Raw genomic sequence first — 23,756 nt, forward strand, 5'->3', positions numbered from 1 at the left:
CTCATGCATGACTGAGAACAAGATTAGCCTGAGCTGGTAACATTCTAAAACTACAGGAAGCCAGTAAATATTAGCTTGTTTACTTTGCACACCGAATGAAGGTGACAACGTTGATTGGAAGACCTGGGAGCTATTTAGAGAGAGAGAGAGAGAGAGAGAGAGAGAGAGAGAGAGAGAGAGAGAGAGAGAGAGAGAGAGAGAGAGAGAGAGAGACGAAGACGACACCCACCTGTGATCGTGACAAAGGCGTAGCCCTCGCCGCCCAGCAGTGGATTGATCAGTCCGCAGCTGTAGGTGCTATTGGGCTCGAGCACCACTGTCAGCACGCTGGTCATCGTGAACAGCCCTTCCTCATTGGCCACCAATGAAGTGGTGATATTGTCTGTCAGGTTGCGCCCGCCCCCATCTTTCCATATCACGTTAGCTTCAGGATAACCACCGTAGGCCACACAGGTCAGGGCCACCTCATCACCTGGTCGCAGGTTGGCTTCAGTCTGCAAAGTCACCACGGGTTTGGAGTACGGGGCTGAAACAAGGCAAGAGTACACAGGAGGAGGGGGAGGAGGGGAGGGGTTGGAGGGGGGAGAAAAAGAGGTGTGGGGTGGGTGAGGTTGGAGAGGGGATAAGGGAACATCAGACACATACTGAATTTAGTTGAAGTATCTGCAGTGAGAGTCACCCTGGGAACTGTTTGACATGATTCCCATTAAATTCTTAATTATATTTAGGGAGCTTAGCATAACACAGTGCTTAAGATCCCACAGACACAGACAGCATCTGTGGCACATCGTGACGCTGCACTCTTAATGCTGCTCTCTCTCTCTCTCTCTCTCTCTCTCTCTCTCTCTCTCTCTCTCTCTCTCTCTCTCTCTCTCTCTCTCTCTCTCTCTCTCTCTCGAGACCCAGACCGCCGAGCCCCTCCCAGAAAGGGAATACGGTGCAAGGCAGGAGGTGGGGGTGGACAGGCCTCGGATGAAACTGGCAGGCCCAGAAATCTGGGGCGACTCAGCGGATAACATGGAAAAGAGCGTAGCGGGGTGGAGGTGAGGGGTGAATTGTCCGCCTCGGCTGAAATCACGCTCCTCCAATCCCTTGAGCTAAAACACGAGTATAGAGGTGGTGGAGAAATAGGCTGCTGTATTCCCAGAGCCAATCATTGCACAGCAAACAATGGGGTGGAGCTGAGGGCGAGATTAAAGAAGTTTGCCTGAGCTGCTTTTTGAAAAGTGGACTCTCAACACAAAGACAGATTTAGCGTGGTACACACTAACTTCCCCAGCTGTCCATTTGACTGACAGGCAGATATCCAGCGAGGGATCCTTTCATTTCCTTCCAGCACAGCATGAAGGAAGTCGACAATGTTCACCGTAAATGTTGGCTAAAAATAGAACATCTATAAATTCAATCGCATAAAATGGAACCAATTTGTCACTGTTGGAGACATTGTTTTCTCTGTCCCAAGCCAGGAGGGAAAACAAAAAAAATGTTGTTCATTAACACTGCCGAATGCACATCCGTCCTTGGAGGATACAGGAACAATCTCACAACAGATATAGAAATGGGAGAGGGAAGGAAAGGCACACAGCATCATTATAAATAAATAAAAGGCTCTCAGCTGTGAAGGCGAGAGATGTAGTCACACGGCGGAGAAGATGTTAGTGATGGCTGATTGACCCGAACAACAGCTAATAATCAAAGTCAGCAGATATTGACCATGACAGACCACAAACAGTGCTTATTGACCAAAAACACTGCTCAACAGCCCCGAGGAAACTATTTATCGCCTACTCACGGAGAAGAGAGGAAATTATCATGAATCACCATCTCCATCGGTAATTGCATATTACACTTTACTACATACTATTAGTGTATATGTCTGTATAAGTGCTGAGGTTAAATCACTTGCAATACGATCAATTCAAGTGTAAAGTGAAACTATAACACAATCATTCTGCAATTAAAGAGCATATATATGTTTATGGGAGCATTATAATTATCCTGGACTTTAAAACAATAAACCTGTGTGTGTGTGTGTGTGTGTGGTGTGTGTGTGTGTGCGAGTGTTGTGTTTTTATATGAATCTGGAGTCAACCAATGTTTGTGCTTGTAGATAAAGTCTAGACAGCCTGCAGTACAGTCTGGGGGTGTGGAGATTAGAAGATATGGGCCGCTAACAGGCAGAAAAAGCAGAACAAAATATGCTAATAGGTTGCATCATGGGAGATGTAGACGTTTTTCGGATTCTAACCCGTACACCCGTACCACGGCCCCCCCCCCCTGACTAAAAGGTCAAGATTTAAGGGCTTGAATGTTTGAATCTGTCTCTTGTGAATACCCAAACTTTAAATTGCTTGAATGTCCCTATAAAAGGGAATTAATGCAAATAAAAACCTGGGCTGTAACACATTATTTTATCATCAATTCATCCTTCAATTGTTTTTCTATGTATTTCAATTCATCATTCATCTGTAAAACATCAGGAATTTTTTGCGAAGTGTAAATAATGAGCGTACGGTTGCCTGTTTTGTGACTTTTTTGATTGTGAAAGAGAATTTAAGTGAATATCAATTATAAATGTTGATTAAAGTCAGTCTTGGTGTGTGTTTGTATATTTAACAGGAACAATACAAGTAAACAATGTTCTAAAAGGAAAAGGACGTAATGACCTTCATAGAAGCTGTCTAGCTGAAGGTAATTTGCAGTCCGTCCCTGCTTGTGTTTTTGTGTGTATCCACTTTCTATATGCCACTGGTCGCAAGTGGCCATGTGCGTGTCGATCTTGTTCTACACGTGTCGTGGACGTCGCGGCTGGACTCACCGGCCACCTGCAGCAGCAAAGCAGCGCTGTCGTAGTCCTGCACCCTGACGAAGCAGGTATAGCTGCCTTCATCAGCCACCACCACCCTGCTGAGCAGGAGCGAAGCGTTGCAGAGGCCCAGCTGAGCGGGGAATAGGCCGGTACGGTTGGCGAATCTCTCGGCCTGGTCCGTCAGCTGGTCGCGTTCCCCCCAGTACCCGTGCACACTGCGTTTGGTGTCCGTCAGCTGCCAGAAGACGCTCAGATCAGACAAGTTGAAGGAGTTGGCGTGGCTGAAGGAGCAGTTGAGTGTGGCATCCCTGCCGTGCAGCGCCACCACTGGCTGCTCCGGGACGAGCACTTCCATCACAGCTACAAGAGAGGAGGTGGGACATATGAGTAATGCTCATTAAAAGATTGACATCCTTGAATTGAATGACAAAATAATTGTGTTTTTATTTACTTAGAGATGGCCGTGTTTTGCTGCATGTTAAAAGAAATGTCAGGTATGTCATAAAAATGTCAGGTAACATACAGTATTCACTGAATCACAGCAGTAATTCAGTGTGCTGTGTTGAAATGTGACAGACTGAAACCTACTCAAATTTGAATACCTTAAAAAAAAAATCATCAATGCAGTATTTTGAAATATATGCTGTGCCTGCTTCAGAAACATCCACTCTGTTTGTGCAGCATGTTAGCACGGAGCAGGTGAGGCAGGATGAAGGCGAGGGGGAAGAAGAGGAGGGGGAAGAAGAGGAGGGGGAAGAAGAGGAGGGGGAAGAAGAGGAGGGGGAAGAAGAGGAGGGATCTGGCGGTAAGCGTTAGGACGTTGTTTGCGCTCTTATAGGCTTTGCCTCCTAGCGATGGCTCAGCGTGCCGAAACTCAGCGATGAAAGCACCAACATCTGTGTAGCTTTTTGTTTGTTTGTTTGTTCGTTAAAGGTTAAAAAAAACATATGTTGTGGGGTGGGGTATAACTTCAGCAAAACTCTTGAGTGTGTGTGTGTGTGTGCCTTTGTAGGAATGAAAAGTGACTCTGCTTCTCTCAAAAACGCTTCACAAAGGCTGCAAATTTTGTTCTGTGCATCTCTGGGTGTGTGTGTGTGTGTGTGCACTTGTGTGTATTGTTTGTCTAGACTAGGCCAAGAGAGCAAATAGTACACTACATCATCATTCTGAATTAGTAGCCATCTCAGGCGGTCCAGAGTACATCCATAGTATTCTCAAGAGTCAGCATTCTCCATTGATCCCTGCCTGCTCTTATACAACTCTGAAACACTCATCACTATCACAGGGGAGGAAAGAAGTCAGCCGGCCCCTGGAGCAATGCACTCTACTCTATGCTCAGCCTCTCTAATTGTTATAATCACAGTGGCATTTTAGCCTCCTCACCCATTTTTAAGCTCCGTCAGCCACACAGCCAGCATCAATGTCGAAGTGCTGTCGAGGAGATTTGAGTGACTGCTTTCCCTATCAACAACAAACAAGTCTTTCACCTGAGAGCGTTCATATATGGCCGGGTATTGCTAAGTCAAGGCAGACCTATTTTCAATCACATTCAAGCCATTCCCAGCTAGGTAGCCCCTCCACATCACACCACAAACAAGCCTGCTCGTCCTGTAGGAACAGTGCCACCTATTGGTCAACTCCAAGTGCAGAAAGTGCTACAGACAAATGCACAGATTGCTGTACAAATACCACAGGAATGCCATATCTAAAACAGGGTGCCGGGCCCAAACTGCTCCGCCTTTTCAGAGTGAAAAGAGTATTTTAGATCATTTAATAATCGCGGTATACAATCATGTAAGTAAGTGATGGCCACTTTTTGTGTCCTTCTCAATAAATGCTTCCCCTGAAAACAGAAGCAGGATACATCGGGGAAACAATCATGGGGTATTACTCTTTGAGGAAAATGATGCTCTCAATTTTAGAAGTCTTTTTTTCCCTTTACTGCGATTACAAAAGCTCTCTTGGTGCTGCGGGGGTTGTGCCCACATTCACTCCGCTGGGCTACGGCACGGCAGACAATCCAGAAGAGTTATCAAGGCAAAGCATGAGAGGAGCGGTATTGTGCCGCCATCAAAAGGGATAACGGAGCACATTTTCTGGAGTGTGTATTTATGCTGTCTTTGGAGGTGGCCCAACCTTCGCGGTAATGAATAGGTTGCTGGTGGGGTTTTTTTTTTGTAGGAGTGGAGGGTCAGTGACAGCCCTCTGTTTGACGTGCATGTTGAAGGAGGAGGAGAGAGAGCAATTAAATCACTCCCCGAGCAGCCTGGGATGACTCACACCACTGAGTTCATACAGGAAGGGGGGGGGGGGGAGGGAAACTGAGAGAAAGAGAGGCGAGTGTCGACCTCACACTTAAAGATAATATCTGGAAACAAGCCAAGGGAGCGACTGTGGTAGAGCCTCGCCCACTAATCCCTCAACACAGACCAAAGCCATGTCAGAGAGGAGAAAGAGATAGAAACTCCCCCTTTCTAATTCCACATCTCTCCACTCACTGCTGCTTTCAAACCAGTGACCTACCGCGGCTCTACCCGGGGACCTTGTGTAGAGACGGCCGACCTGCACTTGGAGAGAAAATTCAAGGGGAGCGTTTTGCAATGCATAGAGGGACAGGAGAGGAGGGCAAGCTAGGCCGGCTGACGTCATGGAAAGCGCGCATCTGATGTCCTATTCGTCAGAGGTGAAATACCACAAGCCAAAGTGAATCACTGCGCACACTTGGCTGTTTTTTGTTTTTTGATCTGCTGCTGCCGTTTGCACCAAACAGCATGCTCGGTATACTAGCCGCATGTTTGATCGTCTCTCCTCGGGTCTGCTCTCGAACATGAAAAGAAAGGCATTCTCCAAAGAGACAAGTGTAAGTAGAAGAGGTTAAAGATTACAACACAAGGTGAAGGGGGCCGGGCCAGCACCTTGCAGCCAGGCCCGCGGTGTCTTCTCAGGGGTAAGTGGGGATCTCACCTCTCCCTTCTCCCTTTTTTCCCCCGATAAAGAGATGCTCAGAAGCCATAGAGGGCAGGCTGGGAGACGTCAGGCTGTAGGGATTTACACGCTGCACTTTGTGTTTATGGGCCTCAGCTCTGTTTGAGTGCCTGCGAGACAGAGACGGGCACTTTCACAGCCGACATGAAATAAACTCATTACCAGCCTTCGCGAGCGCTGGCAACGGGCCCCGCTTAGCAGCGAGGCGGAGGGCTGGCTAGAAAAAGGCTGCAAGTGATCTTCACACTGCTCTCCATTCTACTTTCAAGAGTACACACCACCTTGTCACCATCAAACCTCCTTCCATCTTGCGTTCCCCCGGGTCTGCAAGGCATGGGTGCTGCTGGATTTGCCTCCGCGATGTTATTGGTATCGTGAAAACTGATGCTAGCTGGGTCAAGTGGGGTGAGTGTGGAGGCTGAGTGTGAGACAGAGACAGCGTAGGATGCAAGCAGACAGCGAATAGGAGGATCACAGCTTTCACAGGGGAGGGTGCGTGCAGGGTGACTCACGAGGCTGTTGGTAAATAAAATCTTGTATTTCGTATGTATGTTCCCAAAATCAGATAACTGGAGTGAGATTATACCAGTCAATCGAGGCAGTTATTTGACTGATGTGATGCGCACACCTTAAATGAAACAAACCTGTGTTGGTTTTACGGTTGCGCAAACTTCCATCTAAACTGAACAGATGATATCTAAAGCTCAGGCGCAGCTCAGGTTCTCTGTATTTCACTAAAATAACAACATACGTGAACTGAATAGCTACTGTATGATCACTATGAAGTGAGGTAAGTGGTAAGGTCGGTGCCTCCTTAACATGCCTTTTTCATGGCGGACATTTTTACATTTTTACAGGAAGAGAGCTGTAGTAATAACGAATCAATAACGGCCACGTGCCATTCAAATATATTAGTTCTGGCGCACTGGTATTGCGGCAAAGCCTACTGGGACACTGTGACATTAATATCTGTGAGTCTGTCTTTTCATTCATGTTTTATTTATCGTAAAAATTGTACATATATCATCTAACCTTGAATTATTAATGTTTTCAGTGAATGACAGGCTAGAAAGACATGGTAGACTTTCAATGAGAGGAGTAGGGATACATTCATTTTACATGTATTCTGCTGTATTTGTATATTTTCATTGTGGACATTGTCATAGACGCCTGGGTTATTATTCTGTTATTTGGGGTTTTCAGCAGCTTTATACTTTGCAAAACTCGGACTTATTGTGCTGATACCGTGCACATTGGGAAAGTTTAAATGTACTCAACAAAGACAAATGAACCACATGAATGTAGACTCATCAAATGCAATACAGACGCAAGGATCCAGGCAAGACATGGATTTATAGACCACAAAGTAACGAACCAGACTGCAGCCACAATGCGCGATCTTGTAAATAAGACTTTCTAAACGGCAAGTGTGCACTGATTACTGGGAAGTAACTCACTTTCATCTTGTCACTCACTCACAAATGTGCACCGTAAGCAGGCAAATGTGTGGCACAGCAGAATGTGCAGAGAGCTGCATCCTTATTCCATCGACTCATTTTTACACCGACCCTTTCTGACTTCTTATCCTGCAGCCGCTAAACGTGTGTCAACACATGGCAGACGTAGGAATGTGTGCTCGCACACCTTGTTTTACACACAAGTACACACACCTAGGGATGATACTCGAGAAGTGGAGCCAAATGATCGCATATTTTCTCTCACATTCCCTCACAGCGTAGCATAAACACACTAATAAGTCCAACGGACACAGAGATTGACAACAATATGTATGAGAAAATGAATGTTGTGAACTATTTAATGGTCATTTGTTGGTTTTTGTCCCATTGTGGAAACTGGCTACGTTTAGAATCCGTTAACTGACATGAAAATAAACTTTCTACGGCCACATTTCAAGCCTACAATACTCAAATTAAAGCAATTCAATAGAAAGGACTTGAGAAAAGTCTTTCTCAGAGGCTGAAATAATTCCTTTGATCATCCTTCATTTATATCCCAGCTCACTAGAGCCACAACATGCTCCAGTAGTAGGGAGTTGTATCAAACTGTTGATCATTGCACCACTCTATCAGCTTATCCCTTCTGTGATAAAAACAAATACTCCGCATTTCAAAATACCCAATCGTGCCAGAAATGATCAGTTCAGTATGAGTGCGAGTCAGATTTTTAACTTATGGTTATTTCAGTTCTGCTTTTGTTTATTGATTTTACAACTTGAGAGGAACGCCTTTGCACTTTGTGCGGAAGCAGTAACAAGAAGTAAACATAAAGTATCGCAAAGGATTGTCTTAGTCTTGCTGGAAAAAGGAAACAAGGTACAAGTACAAGTATTAGTTAGCATTGGCTTTCATCAGCGGTATCAGCATCCATAAACTCTGAACAATATCCAGAACGCACACACCTTGCCACACTTGATTTCATGCAGAAACAGACTCCCACAGGCCAGAGAATGCATTGATATTCCACACCTGTATGACTCCTGACAGCTGCACAGCAACACAGTCGGAGGAATTGGACACGAGGTACTCTGACACTACAATGGAGATGCTGGTACAAAGCTGCTCTGGGGCAGAGGTTCCCATCAGCATGACCAGCAACAGCCAAATAAACAAATACACACACGTGTATGCGGCACTAGTACACAGGTACACAAGTCGACACACACACACGCACACACACACACACGCCAACAACAGCCAAGCAGATTTATTCAAGTTAGTCATTTCTAGAGCTATCTGCAAGGATTATTTTCACAATTCACTGACTTCAGCTGCGATTCATACATTGATGCCCGGCACACACGAAGACATACATTTGAACAATTTAATACCAAATTCATGGCCTTCCAGCTCAATAAGCAATTCAACTTCACTCCCAACTTGACTCAGTCCGATACCAACAACAGCCGCACAAAGCCTCTCCGCATAGGAGGGAGAAATGGCGACTCAATAACAGCCGGTGAACAGTTATATCCACCCAATCATTTGGGTTTGTTAAATACAATAAGTACGCATGTTTAAAGGGTCTCGCTCAAACCACGTGGAAACCAATGACATGGAAGGAAGAACAACTGGGATGTCACACATAGAGAGAACTGAGCCCGAGCACTGGAGGGGGCGATATTGACACAGCAAAGTAAACAGGTGCAATACTAACAGACCGCAATGACAGTCGGGCTCAGTCGGACAAGCAGACAAGCAGCAGGGGATATGCTTTTACAACGCTGCCCCCCTCTGTTGATGAATGGAACTGCAGCCCAACTCATTTTCACTCTGGACATTTTGCACCACCTGAACATCAAAGGGTTTTGCTCAAAGGATCCGTGAGCCCTTTCATACCGATTATTCTTATGATATAACCAATCCCTGTAAAAGTCTTAGGGGAAAGCCGAGCTTTTGATTCCATGCTGACAGGAGCAGATGTCCATAATACTCCCATTCGGAAAAAATAATCTGGAAAAAACATTAAACGGAGCGATGGCAGTGCGTGCACAGTACGCATGATTTGGTCCGAAAATTTGCGATCTGAAAAAGAGTGTGTCTTGAGAAGGTTTTTTTTTTTTTTTTTTTTTTTTAAATGGCACCTCAGTGGAAGAGGCACACTGTGGATGAGATTAAGTGAGACTTGAAGCCTTCTGCGGTGTAAAGGGGTCACTTTCAACATTAAGCTCTGAACATAATCTCTTCCTCTCCCATTTTTGCTGCAGGAACTCATCATGGAGTGTGAGTGCCCTCACTCAGAGAGAAATACAGGTGATGGCAGATAGCGATGTCATCAATCAAGAAGGGTCTCACTTTTGTGCTATTCTCGCCCCCTTTTTTTCCCGCTCCCTATCTCTGCTCCCTCTGTCGTGCCTCCTTCATAGATGTATGCCATCTCATTTCCCGTCAATAACCTGGTAATGGGCTCCCGCAGTCCGATAATATGGCCGGCTGACGAACAGTGGAAAGATAAGGACACGTTTCTGCCTTTACGAACCTGAGAGACAGACAGAGAGCCTTTGATGAGCGGGAGGCCGGTGATGGAAAGGGGGTGAGCGCCGTGGTGTAAAATGAAGGGTCATAATGTCAGATCTGACTTGAGTGCAGCTAGTTTCTCTTAATGGCATACATCCACCATGCTCATCATTACAGAGGAGGCAGAAAGAGTTGATGAGGCAGGCGTTACCATCTGCTGTCTTATAAAATGATTTTTCAAGCGCGTTCACAGGTTCATATACTTTGCTGATTCATGGTTTCATGCACCAGGAGCGATGCGAGGTTAAGCACGGGTCAGCTCGTCGCAAGCTGCGCGTCGTCTCGATGACAGAGCCCCCCCCCCCCCCCCCCTCCCCGGGTGGGTGTCTCCCTGTGTCAGCTGCCGTTGTGTTGCTTCGTCAGTGAGGCCGCGATGCCTTCCAAGCACAGATCGGCATCCGTTCAACCAGTTCATCACAGCCCACTGGGCACACACAACAGACCCACATATGGCTCCAGGCCCCCCTCTTCCCCTCCGGAACTGCAATCTCGGCATATTAACCGTATCAATGTTTTAACGATCTCACGAGGCGGAATTTTTAGGACTTGTTGAAATAATCATGAGGCGCTTGTTGGGTAAATGCACTCAGTTTCAATGAGCACACTGTGAGAAAAGGCAGAGCTGGGAACCGGTGAGACAGAGGCGAGCCAACGGAGACTGGTCATTACGTATTCATTGCGGCGAAACCAATCTTTGTTGAGCCTGTCCTCGACTGTTTTTAAAAGGATACTTCACTGGACGCAATCAAATTAGCCAGAACATCACCGATATGGGGTAATAACCCTAAATTGAATTTCTGCACACGCTAAAGTGTCCCCTCTCTGCAGAATCAATTGCTGTGAAGAGAAAAGGAGGACAGGAAGAGGGCATTCATAGTTAGCAGACCTTTAAAAAGTACACCAGAGAGATGCAGGCATGAGCGGGCTATTTTCACGCTCCGGAGCCCTGCCATAATGTGTGCCTGCTGACTACTATGCTCGATGTAATCTATCCAATTATGCTCATTAATTTGAATTACCTTACAGCTCCCCATCACTGGGAGGGAAATTGGGTCAGCTTTCCATTTCTGCAGTTGCATGAATGTAATTCTCCTCCATTGTTTGGGTGCTAAGAGCCGCACACGGCGAGCTCTGGCAGCCGAGCAGCTGCGCTAACTGAACAGAGACTGACAACAACAAGCAATTAGCTCGACAGCCTCCCGTTAGCTCTGCCACTGGCTGACACTGCTGTGTGCCGTGCTGGAGTGAGCCAAGGATGCTACTGTTCAGTCATTACTGTACATATGCAATGACATTTCACACATTTTGTAGCCACTTCGGGTTATAATGAGTGCGGTAAAAAATAAACCTGAGCCATTGTAAGCAACCAGCGGTGTCAAGGGTCAAAGCCAGACTGGGCCGGAGACGCACACTTTTTTCTTGCTTTCGGCATCTTCAATAGTGCATTTCAGCACAAGCACAACAACCCCTTGCAGACAAGCCTCCTGCCTGCCGCAGTGACACAACAGCTGTGCAGCGCTGTACGAGCAACATCGTGGAGAGGTTTCCCAGAGAATGATCCATCATCTGACTACTGAGTCAGGATACAGCTGGGAGCTACAGAGGCAACGTTGCTGCGTCGGGCATGACAGCGTTGTCGTGCGCTGTCCTTGTGTTTGTCTTCCACAGATACTGTTGTCATGATAGGAAGCGCGTTGCCAGAGACCACAAAGTGTAATCGGGTCTACTGATATGGCCACTTGCAGGAGTTATTGAGCAATGACACGGCTGAACACAGGGAAGATGACAGCCAGGGAGGGACCTGGAGACCTGGGAGACCCTGAATCATATCGACACACACACACACACACACACACACAGCTGACACAAGTCTGTAGGGTTTCTGTTTGGGTGGCCAACAGCAGCAAATTGACCTTTAATTAGGCAACCAAATTGACCTTTAATTAGTTACCCAGATAATTACTGTTGTCGTAAACAGATAAAAAAATAAGACTCTGCATTAATTTGTCTGCCCACAAGTTGATCAAGTTCGTGCCACTGCATTCCAAATATTCATTAACTCAGAATGAAAAATGAAGCGGGATTGTTTTTGTCTGTATTGCTCCGAAATGCGACTGAAACTCTTTGAAGCTGGCGGCACAGTTACAAATATTACACTGAGTCCTATCAGCTCCAATGAGCAAGTGGTGTTTTTTGTGTCAGCATACAATGTCACACATGTGCAGACCATATAGCATGAAACTATCGACTCCAGCTAATTCACTCAGTGCTCCAGTTAGCAGAGAGAAACTGAATCATGGTGTGAGCTACAATAGCCCATTACCCGCGAGTTAAAGAGCTCCATCAGTCCCCGACACCTCCTCCTCCTCCTCCTCCTCTTCTTCCCTCCCGGTGAGGGGAGCGAGTTTGCGGACGCCACACAGCCAGTAATGAGCAGGCCGCCGGCCCATTTGTGCTGGGAGAGAGAATAGGTCCCTAATGAACCACCGGAGACACTTATGTCCACTGAGTCAAGATTGAAATGTGCCACTGATGGCTGATAGGAGGTTGTGTCAGCTCAACCAGCGAGAGCAGAAAAGGCGAAAAATAGCTCTTTTGAAATGATGGTGTTTTGGACGATAAAAGTTCTTTGTGAACTTTGTGGGTTGTATGTAGCTTCTAGTATACAGAGTCCAGTTTGGGCATGTAGAAAAAAACAACTTTTAGAGCTAAATTCCTCCTTCTTCTTTAGGCTACTCATTAATATAAAGGAATAGCATTTGCTATAATATGTTAGTTTGCATGATGTGTCAGCCACACACCGACTGGGAAAAGGTTGGTGTTAAAATACATGCACTGTCGATCCCTCCTTTGACATTCCCAATTCCCCTTCTTTTATTCACCGCGTCTTGAGACCTTATCAGGCCCGCACAGGCTATTTGTCTCTCTTTTTTTACGATGACTCAAGTTTTTCTTCGAGCACTATTTTCTACTGAAGTAAAACTTTTGAGTGCGTGAGTTATGACTCCTCAGTTGCTACGTCAACCACCAGCCAGCTTCCCGGTGTTATAAATATAAGAGGATGACCTCCCTGAGTCACAGCAGGAAAAACTGCACTTTTAGCACTTTTCATCGAGGGCCTCACCCTAGCCCCAAGATCTATTCCTCACCTGTCTGGAAAAGGGCAAAGCTATTCTGTTTTACAAGCTGAATTATCACAAAAATATATAAAACACACACACAGTTGTAACCCTGTAAAAACTCAACTTAAAAATGAAAAATGCGTCTATTTTACTCCCTGAGGCAGGGCGTCGACACATAAATAAGACGATGTTCATTGTCCACTTGTCTGGATGGCTTTAAAGTTTAAACAAGGAAGGGTTTATAACTTTTAAAGTATTGGCACATTATTTTTGGGAGTAGCCTCATTTGAGCTGTTGTTTTGCTCAGCGCGGTGACTCTGATCTAATGGCAGGGCAGAGGCGGGGGCGACACCCACCCATTGCTTGGATGGTCAGCATTGCGGGAAGCAGGAGGGACAGCATGCTCTTCCAGGGTGGATTGGAACCGCAGGTCAACTTCTTCAGACACAGCGCTGCAGGGGGGGAAAACACAGACGTCTGAGGAGGTGGAAGACTGTAATAACATGGAACACAACAGCAGTACAATATAAGACTAGAAGTGGACAGAAGGCTGATTAAGGAGTGAGACGTAAAGGAGTTTTATGTCTGTCTCAGCTTGCTTTGTCTCTCAAGAGGGTTCCTTCCAAAGTCGACAGGAAACAGCTGAGCCAAGTCATCCTCTGCTTTCTAAAGGGGAAAACACGACTTCAAGAGGGAGCAGAGGCAGACAACACTGTCCTCTCCCCGTCTACGTCCGCTCTACCTCACATGAAACATTGATGAGGTATCATTTTCAGAGAGATTGGTAGAGGTCACTATTTGTTTCTGTTTCTAGAAAGATTCTACGGACATTTGAGTCACTGCATATCTTCTCCAGGTAACTCTATTGTGTTATAATGTGCGAGACATAAAGCAGAATAGAATGTGAGCATCTAGTGTGACGACATTTCTTAGCACAAGAGCACGTGGTTCTGCTTCCTTCCTGTTTCTTTACACTCATTTCCTTGTGGTCAGTTATTCACGTCATGTCTCCTGATGGCAAATGTGTTATAGAGAAACGAGTCAATCTTGGGGAAAGGTTGCGTGGACTACGTGTTGCTTTCAGCACATTGATCTCAGCCTCTCACATGGTCAGATTGGGTGCGTACGTAGATACCGGGTGCTTTACTCTCAGCAGCAGTGTCTTCAGATCAGTTGGGGTGTTTTATTACTATATAAATGATCATATTCGATGTCAGCTGTAGCTCCACCTCCGGCTGAACGAAAACCTTTTCCATGTATGGCTTCAGCAGAGAGGATGTGGGCAGCAGTGCAGCTTCATCACTAAGTTTCCATAAAAGAACACTCACCATTCTCTCTCTGGACTCTCAGAAGGCATTCGCTTGCCGGAGAGACGAACTCAACAGAGACGCTTGTAACACGGTCTGAATCTCCCAAGATATGTACCCTCAGAGGCAGAAGACTGTGGGTCGTTCACTGCACAGGCATTCAAAGATGCGCATAAATATTCAGCGAAGAAAAGGCCAGAAGGGCCAAGATTACTGTAAATACATCTGTTCAGTGTCCTATGAACTGAAATGCGCCAACACACCAAACCACAGTCTGTGCCCGTGTTGTCCAGACACCAGGAAGCCATCAAAGAGTATTTTACTGAATGACTCAAGTGCTTTACCGACCCCGTGTCAGCAAGTAAACGCTGTGTTCTTCCTTTCATTTTAACGATTCAACATTTTAACGACTCACTTCAACGTCAGAGATCAAAAGAAGCTGACCGCACTTAAACCGCAAACTCAAAAATATAATGACACAATTAAAATGGAAGTTTATGATCACTGAAAGTTGTACTTTTAAAAAGCTATGTTATCCATCACTATATCACACCAACATATCAAAACTACTGCTGCTTCTTCATTCAGATTCCAATACCTGCTCAGTAAATGAACGAATAACGGTGCTCCTTAAGTTGAAGACCATTAAAATGGAAATAGGAACGGTCACCGAGAGACTGTTTAAAACAGTCTGAACGTCTTGAAGATCCTTTAGTGATCAGTCGGCAGCTTTTGGGCCATAATCAGCAGTGTATTTCATTTTGACGCTGCGCTAAGGATTATTAAGCTTCTTACTGAGGTCAAAGGAAAGAGAAATGACTGTGAGGTATCACAGAACATTAAGATTTACTATTTCGCCACAGTCGCTGCGCCGTCGCAGTATACTTTGGAGAAATCTGACAGTTTGTCTTTTTACTGACGCTGTACTGCTCTTGAGTCCACTTCTTCTCTTCGACGAAAGGGCCGTTCTTAAACACCATTAATATAATGAATCTGACTGACCTTCTGCTCAAATGTCTCATTGGCATATGGCTGGCACCATTGCCGAGCTTCTCAAACCATTGGGAACCATTCAACCCTCGGCTATAGGGACATTCCCAGCCTGGAAGACACCGGCTCCATAAAAAGGGCCGCATCACGGGACGAGAGTGAGCCTTTCAAAATCCATATGGCAGCGGTGGGGAGAGTTGAGCAAGCCCTCGGGTGACTGAATTCACTGCATGGTGGGAAACGTTCCCCCATAGCAGTCAAGTCAATTCGTCAAATTATACATTTAGCTTGTCAAACTAAAGAAAGAAGAGCTCCATAAACTTCTCAAGAAAGCTTTATGGGTCAGATGTTGTCTGAAAGTTTTACTTGACAACTTTCTTTTTAACACTCAAATGTAGCATTCACACTAGGCCATGCATCATATCATACAGCAATGCAATACTAAACGAGAACGCAGTATATTAGACGGTCTACTTTTATCTCACTGATAAGCAACAACTGGGCCGACGTGTCTTCTGAACACCAGTGAAGTGTGTAGGATCAGTATGCAGTGGGACGGATACTCCAACATCCTACTTTTGTAAAGCCACAGGAGCCAATTTAGAGTAACCTTTACCTTACGGCAGCTGGACATATATGTGTAATAATATGGAGATTAAATAATACTGTGAACTATCAAACTGCAATCACATCCCTGGCATTGTGTACAGTGTAAAATAACATCATTATCTCTCCACTATGTCAGGAATCATTTCCTACACAAGTCCGAACGGTAAATACAACATCCTCACACATTGCACAGGAAGCGTTACCTGCCAGCAGACCACAGCTGCACTATCATGCGATAAGGGCAGCATGAGGCCAGGCACCAGCCTCACTGCATCTCCTATTATAATGGCTCCCAACCTTTTCTGTGTGTGATAGGCCAGGAAGAAAGAAGCATAGTTCGGTGTCGCAGGAATATCTATTTTATACGTCAGCTAAACTTCTCTATTGTGTTAATTATTTATTGACCCTTAAGATTTGTCTTGTGACCCCTTGTTGGGTCTTGAACCTCAAGTTGGGAACCACTGTCCCCTAGCTTATTCTGATACAGTTAATTTAATCCACAGAGGGCGAGAGGGCGAGACAGAGGGAGAGAGACAGAGGGAGAGAGAGGGAGAGAAAGAGAGAGAGAAAGAGAGACAGAGAGAAAGAAAGAGAAAGAGAGAAAGAGAGAGAGAGAGAGAGAAGAAAGCATACTTGTAGACGTTTTTACTTATTGAAGTTCATACGTTTAGTTGTAAGTTGTAAGTTATTGCACTGACTGAGTGAGGATTTATTAAAAAAAAGAATAAAGAAAAAACAGACTAACATATGATGCATGACTGGGGATACAGTAACCTTTCAAAATCAAACTTCATTTGTTTATTTTTTTTTCAGAACTGTAATAACACACATGTTTGACTGTCAAATGTAATGTTAGATCTCAGGCCACGAGGTATACTGAACATGGTTCACATGAGTGGGCTAACATGGCTGAAAGTAACAGGATTGAGTTTTTAGTACAAATACATGAGCAAATACAGGAAAAGTAGTCACGTGACATCAATGGTAATAAGCATGAGAACACTTAGCACCTCTAAATTATTTACTCAGACTATTTTTGAAAAAAGACACAAAAACATTAAGAAATAATTTAGGTAACAGGACTACACTTTGAGACTGACCTACTCAGTCATATTTACAATGTGATAAAAAAAAATTAAAAAATGGAGTGAGAGAACTTGCTACTGGTCTTCAGGAGACCCAAATGATGCTGCTTCCTGTTGATCATATGACTTGTGTGATGGCCCACATTTTAACCCCCCCCCCCCCCTGAGGACAATTATTAAACCTGAGAACATGACTAAAATCTATATTTTAACATATTATTATTATAAATGTCTGATGAGATCATGTATTTGTCATCACACACACATTGGGGCTGAAATGCTACTTTTGCAGTGTTATAGGTTGTTTTTGAGGTTTTACATGATCAGCAATCAGGAGAAGGAGCAGGACACTTTACTTGACAATATAGTGTTTAGTATGCGTCTCCTGCATATTTATGCAAATAATGTGCTGGCCCAAATGTAAACGTAGAACTGTTACTTGCATGTGACCATCTTGAGTTATGGAAGTCCCCGTTACACAGATTAAATTGCTGCAGTGTTTACTTTCTGTCAAACGGGGGCGCAGTCGACTTCACTCACAGATGTTATGATAGCGCCATCTGTGAAACTGTATACCTACTGTGTAGCTTAGCACAACTACAAACTAAATAGCAGACATGACACAGAGCCAATGAATGGAGCCAACTATGCGGAACAGTCACCCTACACTGAGCTCACGGAGGTTCCTCTGCCAGCTGTTGAACATCTTTGACAATAACGGAAGTTCAAAGTGATCGATTTAATTCGATATGATAACCTTTCTGTTAGCTCGTGCTCTGCTCTCTACCACATTATTTACGGCTTACCATATTAGGAGGGCGAAACTTAGAAACCACCAAGCATCCAGCGGCGGTGACTCTTTTCTTCTTCTGTTATTTCCCAGAGTAGTTCATTCCTCTCACAACAAAGCGCTGTAGAACTGCTGCCGATGGGCTCGTACTTTGTCTCGACGGTGGATAAAGCTCTTGTGTATGTATTTTTTTCCAGTGTGTGGGTAACGTTATATGTTGCATTGCTTTTGGGACTGTTCTCACTCAGAAACCCCTCCTTGCTGCTTTGTCCAGCAGTGATGTCATACCGAGGGGAGAAAACCGACTCGAGAGTCCCGACCCCCGGGTTAACCATTTGTGAACACACCGATATCTACTTTGTTTTATTACCACATACAGTAGACTCTACTGTATTACAAATGCGAGTTTTTTAAATCACACTAAGCTTTTCTTTGTACAGCTGAAACTATTTTTCTTTGTATCTGATAAGTTGGATGTTGACTTATCATATGGTCCTTGAACGTATCACTGCAACTGCAGCCTATGCCGTTGATGAAGCACACAGTTTTACCTGCCTACTTTTAGTTAAATTGACCTCAAATGTGACATGCTTAGCATGAAATTACGTTTAACCAAGACGCGACAACTTAAGGACATCTTGAATATGCAGCAGGAAAATAAATTGGGAACTTGGTGATATTTTACTCTTAAAACAAAATAGGTAACGCTGGTGTTCGACTACGGGCACAGTGTTTATAAAAGCCGGGGCAGTGATTTAAATTGGCTTAACAATGCTATTTTTGTCTAGAGGAGTGTATGTGCGCGAGAGAGAGGGCGAAATGGGAGAATTTAGGATTGCCAATGGTTAAAAATACAATTAAGGACAGGGATAAATAAAAAAAAACTCCTTGGTTTGGATCATGGATGTTTAAAGAAAACGGTTTGGACCAGTGGACTTAAACGTAACGTACACCACGTGACTAAAACCAGGAAGTGGTTTGACTGTCAACATTACAATGGTGAGTGAGTGTGCTGTTCTTTTACAAAGACAGTGGTCGTCGTGGTGTTGATGTTTGACATGTCTTTTGAGTGTATGAAGTGATTGTTCTTTAGCAGGCACACTTTACGAATAGAAAACGTGTAATTTAGCGAATCGGTATGTTTGTTTTTTAGCTAAGCTAACCAGCTAACCGGGGTTAACGTTAGGTCTGCTAACGTCGCTCTTCATGTCAAAACCCCCCAAAAAAGTTAAATGAGGGGATAAAATGCGTTTTGTCCCGAGTCAATCCTCTAGAGTCTAGAATAATCGTTGTCTTATTCGTCTAACGTTTTTTTTTCTTACGTATGAGCGAGGTACTGAATAAAGATACAAGTATCATTATTTTATCTGACATATCTTCAAATGAAAGGACAGTGACATTCTATAATACAATTTAGCTTTTAGCTGACTCAGTCTTACTCCAGTAATTACTGATCAAATCTGTACACCATGTTAAGGTTTTGTTCTGTTTGTGGAAAAAGGTGGAGATGACTTCTTCAGAGTGGCACCTGTCCTTGAAGCTGGTGAATCATCCCAAATCCACCTTCCACTTCCCGGACATGATGCCAGGGGATGTTCCCCCTGGAGGATACAGGATCGCTACTTTAAAACAACTCGTTGCAGCACAGATCCCAGACTCCATCCCAGATCCTGAACTCATGGGTGTGTTACAGCTGCAGATGTTTGAACACAATAAATCAGCTGTTAATTAAATGTTTCAGCGTTTTAAAAATGTTCCATCTCTGTTCATGTCTCGTATCAGAGCTGGTCCACTGTGGGAGGAAGCTTAAGGACGACTTAACTCTGGATTCCTGTGGGATTCAATCGGGAGCCACCTTACACATCCTCAAAAAGATTTGGCCAGAGCCAGTGAGCAATTCCGGTATGTTTGTCATTTAAGTATTGGAATACATGTAGCTTAAGCTGTACTGTTAATGCAATTAAAAAGCGTGGATCTGAATGTGTGTGTTTCCTTTCTAGAGCCTGTAAACAGAGCAACTGCAGCCAGGGAGTTCAGGGTGTTTCATGCTGCTCTTCACTCTCTAAACTCTGCCTACAGAGACTCAGTGAGTGGAAAACACACACAAACAGGGGCATGCATGCTGCCCATGACCCCCCCCCCCCCCCTACAATATGTGGTCCAAACTGTTTAAATTATGTCCCATTTGCTCTGCTTGGGTGCTTAATTTTAGAACATTATTTTAAGGTAGTAGATGTACTGTGTATTTATATCTCTTTATTTTTGTTTATACATATTTGCACATTTGCAAGTAGCCATAAAGCTAGAGAAGAGGGTAGTTGTTTATATTGAGGTCATTCTCTCCAGTAGGGTCTGGTAGCTTTGTCATGCCTTTCACACAGTAAAAAGTTAAATAATCGGTAAATAAGTTGTCCTTCACTGCCAGATGTAGGAATGCATTTGTGTGTTTGCACTAAACACATTTTTGGACAAACACCTTGAGACTATTTGTCTTGGGTGATTGGATTTTCCTCCACAGTCCGCTGGGTGCAGACACCTGTGCTCACAGCCGTTTACCTCTGATTGGATCCCCCTCGATGCATTTCAGGGTATGGGAGAACAGGACCCTGGTTCTCCTCAACAGGAACAGGTTTAGCTGTTCTAGACTGGCAGCTTTCCACAAACAGATTTAGAATACTTAAAACGTGTGACCGAGGGATCGTTCAGATGAGAATGTGCATAAGCGTATACAGTATGAGCTACTCACTTGTATTGATATTGATCCAATATTGGTTGTCAGCAGCACATGGGATCAGTTGTGAAACCTTTTAAATCACAAAACGGGACTCTATCAATGTTTCTACTTGCTGAATGATAGAGAAATGGTTCTAAAAACAATCTCTCGGGACTAACTTGTCTTTCCCCACACGTAGGTATATAAAATGCTGACAAATAAAGAGTCTCTGGATCAGATCATCGTGGCTACACCAGGGCTCAGGTCAGACCCAGTCGCTCTAGGTAAGACCTGCTAAGTTGTCTCTTATGCCATCTCATTGTGCCATGCAAATAGTAACATTTCCCCTAACGCCCCTTTTCTGTGTTCAGGGGTGCTCCAAGACAAAGATCTCTTCGTGCAGTTCACAGACCCTAACATGCTGGATATGTGAGTGTGGCTCATCTTTGTCATTGGCTCTGATGCGACGCATAATCGGGGGAATACGGCGAAGACACACAAGTGGAAGGTAATTCAAAATTCACATCCAAGCTCTTCTGTCTGTTTTGCAGATTGATCAGTTCCCACCCAGCCCTCGTCAACGCCATCATCCTGGTCCTGCACTCTGTGGCAGGCAGCATACCTGCCCAGTCCAGCGCCAGCTCCTCTCGCAATGTCTCTGCCAGTTCCTACAGTGATATGCCAGGTGAGGAAGCGCGATCGCACAGTAAAAAACAGCGAAATCGATGACGAGCAAGAGAGGAATCGGGACAGCTACTTGCACGCCAGTGTCTTGTTTTCACTCTAAATGTTCTTTTTATCTGGCAGGAGGCTTCATGTTTGAGGGCATGTCTGATGAGGAGGACGATTTCCAGTCCGTGAGTCACTCTGCTCGATACTCAACATCAGATATTGTGTACGTGAGATCTGACGGTGCTCTAGGGGCTAATTCTGTGTGTGTGTGTGTGTGTAACAGGGGAGCCCAGCAGGTCCCTCCAACAGAGCAGGAGGCTCAGCGGGAATCCGACCGGTGTCTCTGAGCCACAGCGGAGCAACAGGCCCTCGACCAATCACGCAAAGCGAGCTGGCGATGGCTTTGGCCCTCGCCAGCACTCCCGACAGCAGTGCGGTCACTCCTACAACTTCAAGCCAGGTGAGGTGTATTTACATTTCACGACTGAAACAATGTCGAATTTACTGATACAAATTTAGCACATTAAAGACATGTATATGTGTTGAAAACAGGATCTCTGACACATATATTTATCTTTTTGTTTTTCTTTTCTGTGTTTAATACAGGCGGACCCCTCCAGCGGCGTGGCCCCTATGCCAGCAGGGACCCCAGTCAGTAACGATCTCTTCAGCCAGGCTCTACAGCAAGCTCTGCAAGCCTCCAACATGTCTGCTCTACAGGTGAGGCTGTCAACTCCCAGACTAAACCCCACATCTTCAATTCATTGAGGGAATACACTTAGGTATACACTATAGCGGTAGATGATTTATGCAGGGCTAAAATGAGGCGGGACGGAAAATGATTGGCGCTTTAGACTGATTGGTCTTTGGATAATATACTTATTCAGTGAATGTGTTTTTTGGTTTGCTAGGGCCGCTGGCAGTCCCAAATGCAGCAGCTCAGGGACATGGGGATCCAGGATGAGGATCTGATGCTGAGGGCACTGCAGGCCACAGATGGGGACATCCAGGCTGCACTGGAGCTCATATTTGCTGGAGGCCCAGGACTCTGAGTTCATACCCCAACACAGACTACGGCCTTCATAAAGCAGAGAGAGCAGGAAAAAGTTCAGCATCCTATTGCCCAGACATTAGAAATGATGGCTTTAGACATACAGGATACATATTCTTTTTAATTATGACCCTGTTTACCCAATTTACATACAGTATCATATCTGAGCTCAATGTTGATGACAGCTTTTTCTTGTTGAAAGGAAGTATAATAAATGCAGTTATGTTTACCGCATCACCTCCTGAGCCTGTCTTCCTGTTTAACAGGGATTGATTGGAAACGTATTGCATTGGTCCAGTCGGTCTGAGTGCTCTATTGAGCTGTGTAGAAATCCAGATGTGCAATTATAAGATTACTCTTTACTTGTGTGTTTACTTTTGAATCGTACAAACGTATATTCAGAAGTACCGGGTTGCAGTATTAAAATGTGTGGCTCTAAAAAAAATAAAAAACAGATGTAATTCATCTATTTGTACACTAGATGGCAATGCAGTAGTTCATTTCTATCCAGACATGACTGATTATCATCGTCATCCGAGCAGACATTGTGCTCCTTATTTGAGCTTTCCTCAATTTCAACTCGTGATCTCTGTTGAACAGTTGATACATTTGTATTTGTAGCTGTGGAAGAGGAAGTTGTGCAGTTAACGTGAAAGGTTCATTAACATCCACTGAGATGTTTCTGTGCTTGTCAGAGCATTGGTAACATTAGCAGAGCCCCCTCCGTCCCCCCCCTTCAGCCTTATTACAGAAGGCTACATTTGCTTTGTCTCGTTGTCTTTCCCCCCCCCCCCGCTATCTGTTCTCCATCTACAGTAATTGCCTTGTTTAGTTTTATGACTGCATCTGTGAATGCGACAGCTCAATCAGCGGCTTGCCCTTTCATGAGCACAGCACCCAAACAGCGCTTTGTGTCAGTCTGTCCCCATTACCGTTTTATATGCACGCACACCTGCGGGCAATTTCCACCTCCATCTGCCTCCAAGGGTATTTTAAAAATAAAGCATTCCCACTGTGCTGAAGGTTTCAACAAAAACGGTGAATAAAAAAAATGAAAACTCATTGCTTTTCTAGGTAATTAAAAAAGGAGACAACTCGCCCAGATAGAATCCAACCATGCAGGAGTGATGTCGAGTCGTCTTCCCATTGATGTCCATTACTTGCTGTTCTGTACTTCTGTTGCTAAGCGTCAAATGTTGTGCGTGTTGCAGCATTTACAGTCGTGTTTTGTGTCCGTTTACTGTTATGCAGAGACTACCATCACCAGCCTCACATCAGCTTTCAAGATATTCTAAACTGTGAACATTCATGTGAAGTTGTCATGGAAACACTGAGATGCCGTCACGCATATGGGATAGAAAAGCTGGTATTGCAAACCATATTCAGGTCCAGTGTGTCGTCAAACTGAGAGTAGTATTGACTATAGGTAATCTCTCAGGGCCTTGCCTGATATTAAATCCACCCTTTTTGTCACGAGAGAACTGATATTGCTTTACACACTATATGAAGTATTGTTTGCACCTGCCGATAATTTTAAAACCTCTTCATCAATGTTAGATCTGGCTATTCCAAAACCATCGAGAGTATAT

At 44.6% G+C, this 23,756-nt stretch overlaps 2 protein-coding genes across 5 annotated transcripts in view; one reads left to right on the forward strand and one right to left on the reverse strand.

Moving 5' to 3' along the window:
- Positions 1–17,976, reverse strand: part of cd276 (CD276 molecule) — a 62,725-nt gene extending 44,749 nt beyond the window's left edge. For both annotated transcript variants that reach the window (XR_013772600.1, XM_079283899.1), the window contains exons 1-4: positions 17,748–17,976; positions 13,307–13,402; positions 2,819–3,169; positions 230–526 (exon numbers count right to left, since the gene is read on the reverse strand). Coding sequence is in view for 1 of the 2 variants with exons in the window: in XM_079283899.1 (XP_079140025.1) it covers positions 230–526; positions 2,819–3,169; positions 13,307–13,352 (694 nt within the window). In the remaining variant the exon portion in view is untranslated. The remainder of the gene's footprint in view (positions 1–229; positions 527–2,818; positions 3,170–13,306; positions 13,403–17,747) is intronic.
- On the forward strand, positions 5,598–22,647 carry LOC306788365 (ubiquitin-like protein 7). Of its 3 annotated transcripts, none has more exons than XM_079283866.1 (11): positions 5,598–5,669; positions 19,233–19,413; positions 19,514–19,633; positions 19,732–19,817; positions 20,644–20,728; positions 20,816–20,873; positions 20,996–21,129; positions 21,252–21,301; positions 21,400–21,576; positions 21,723–21,836; positions 22,028–22,647. In XM_079283866.1, the coding sequence occupies exons 1-11, from the start codon at positions 5,601–5,603 to the stop codon at positions 22,166–22,168; spliced, it is 1,215 nt and encodes a 404-aa protein (XP_079139992.1). In that variant the 5' UTR covers positions 5,598–5,600; the 3' UTR covers positions 22,169–22,647. The 3 variants fall into 3 exon arrangements, with proteins under 3 accessions (XP_079139992.1, XP_079139994.1, XP_079139993.1); XM_079283868.1 differs by having other exon boundaries at positions 5,630–5,756; XM_079283867.1 differs by lacking the exon at positions 5,598–5,669 and adding an exon at positions 18,699–18,730.
- Positions 22,648–23,756: the final 1,109 nt, after the last annotated feature.

The sequence above is a fragment of the Melanostigma gelatinosum genome (genome assembly GCF_949748355.1).
Source record: "Melanostigma gelatinosum genome assembly, chromosome: 2".
In the NCBI taxonomy this organism is placed as follows: domain Eukaryota; kingdom Metazoa; phylum Chordata; class Actinopteri; order Perciformes; family Zoarcidae; genus Melanostigma; species Melanostigma gelatinosum.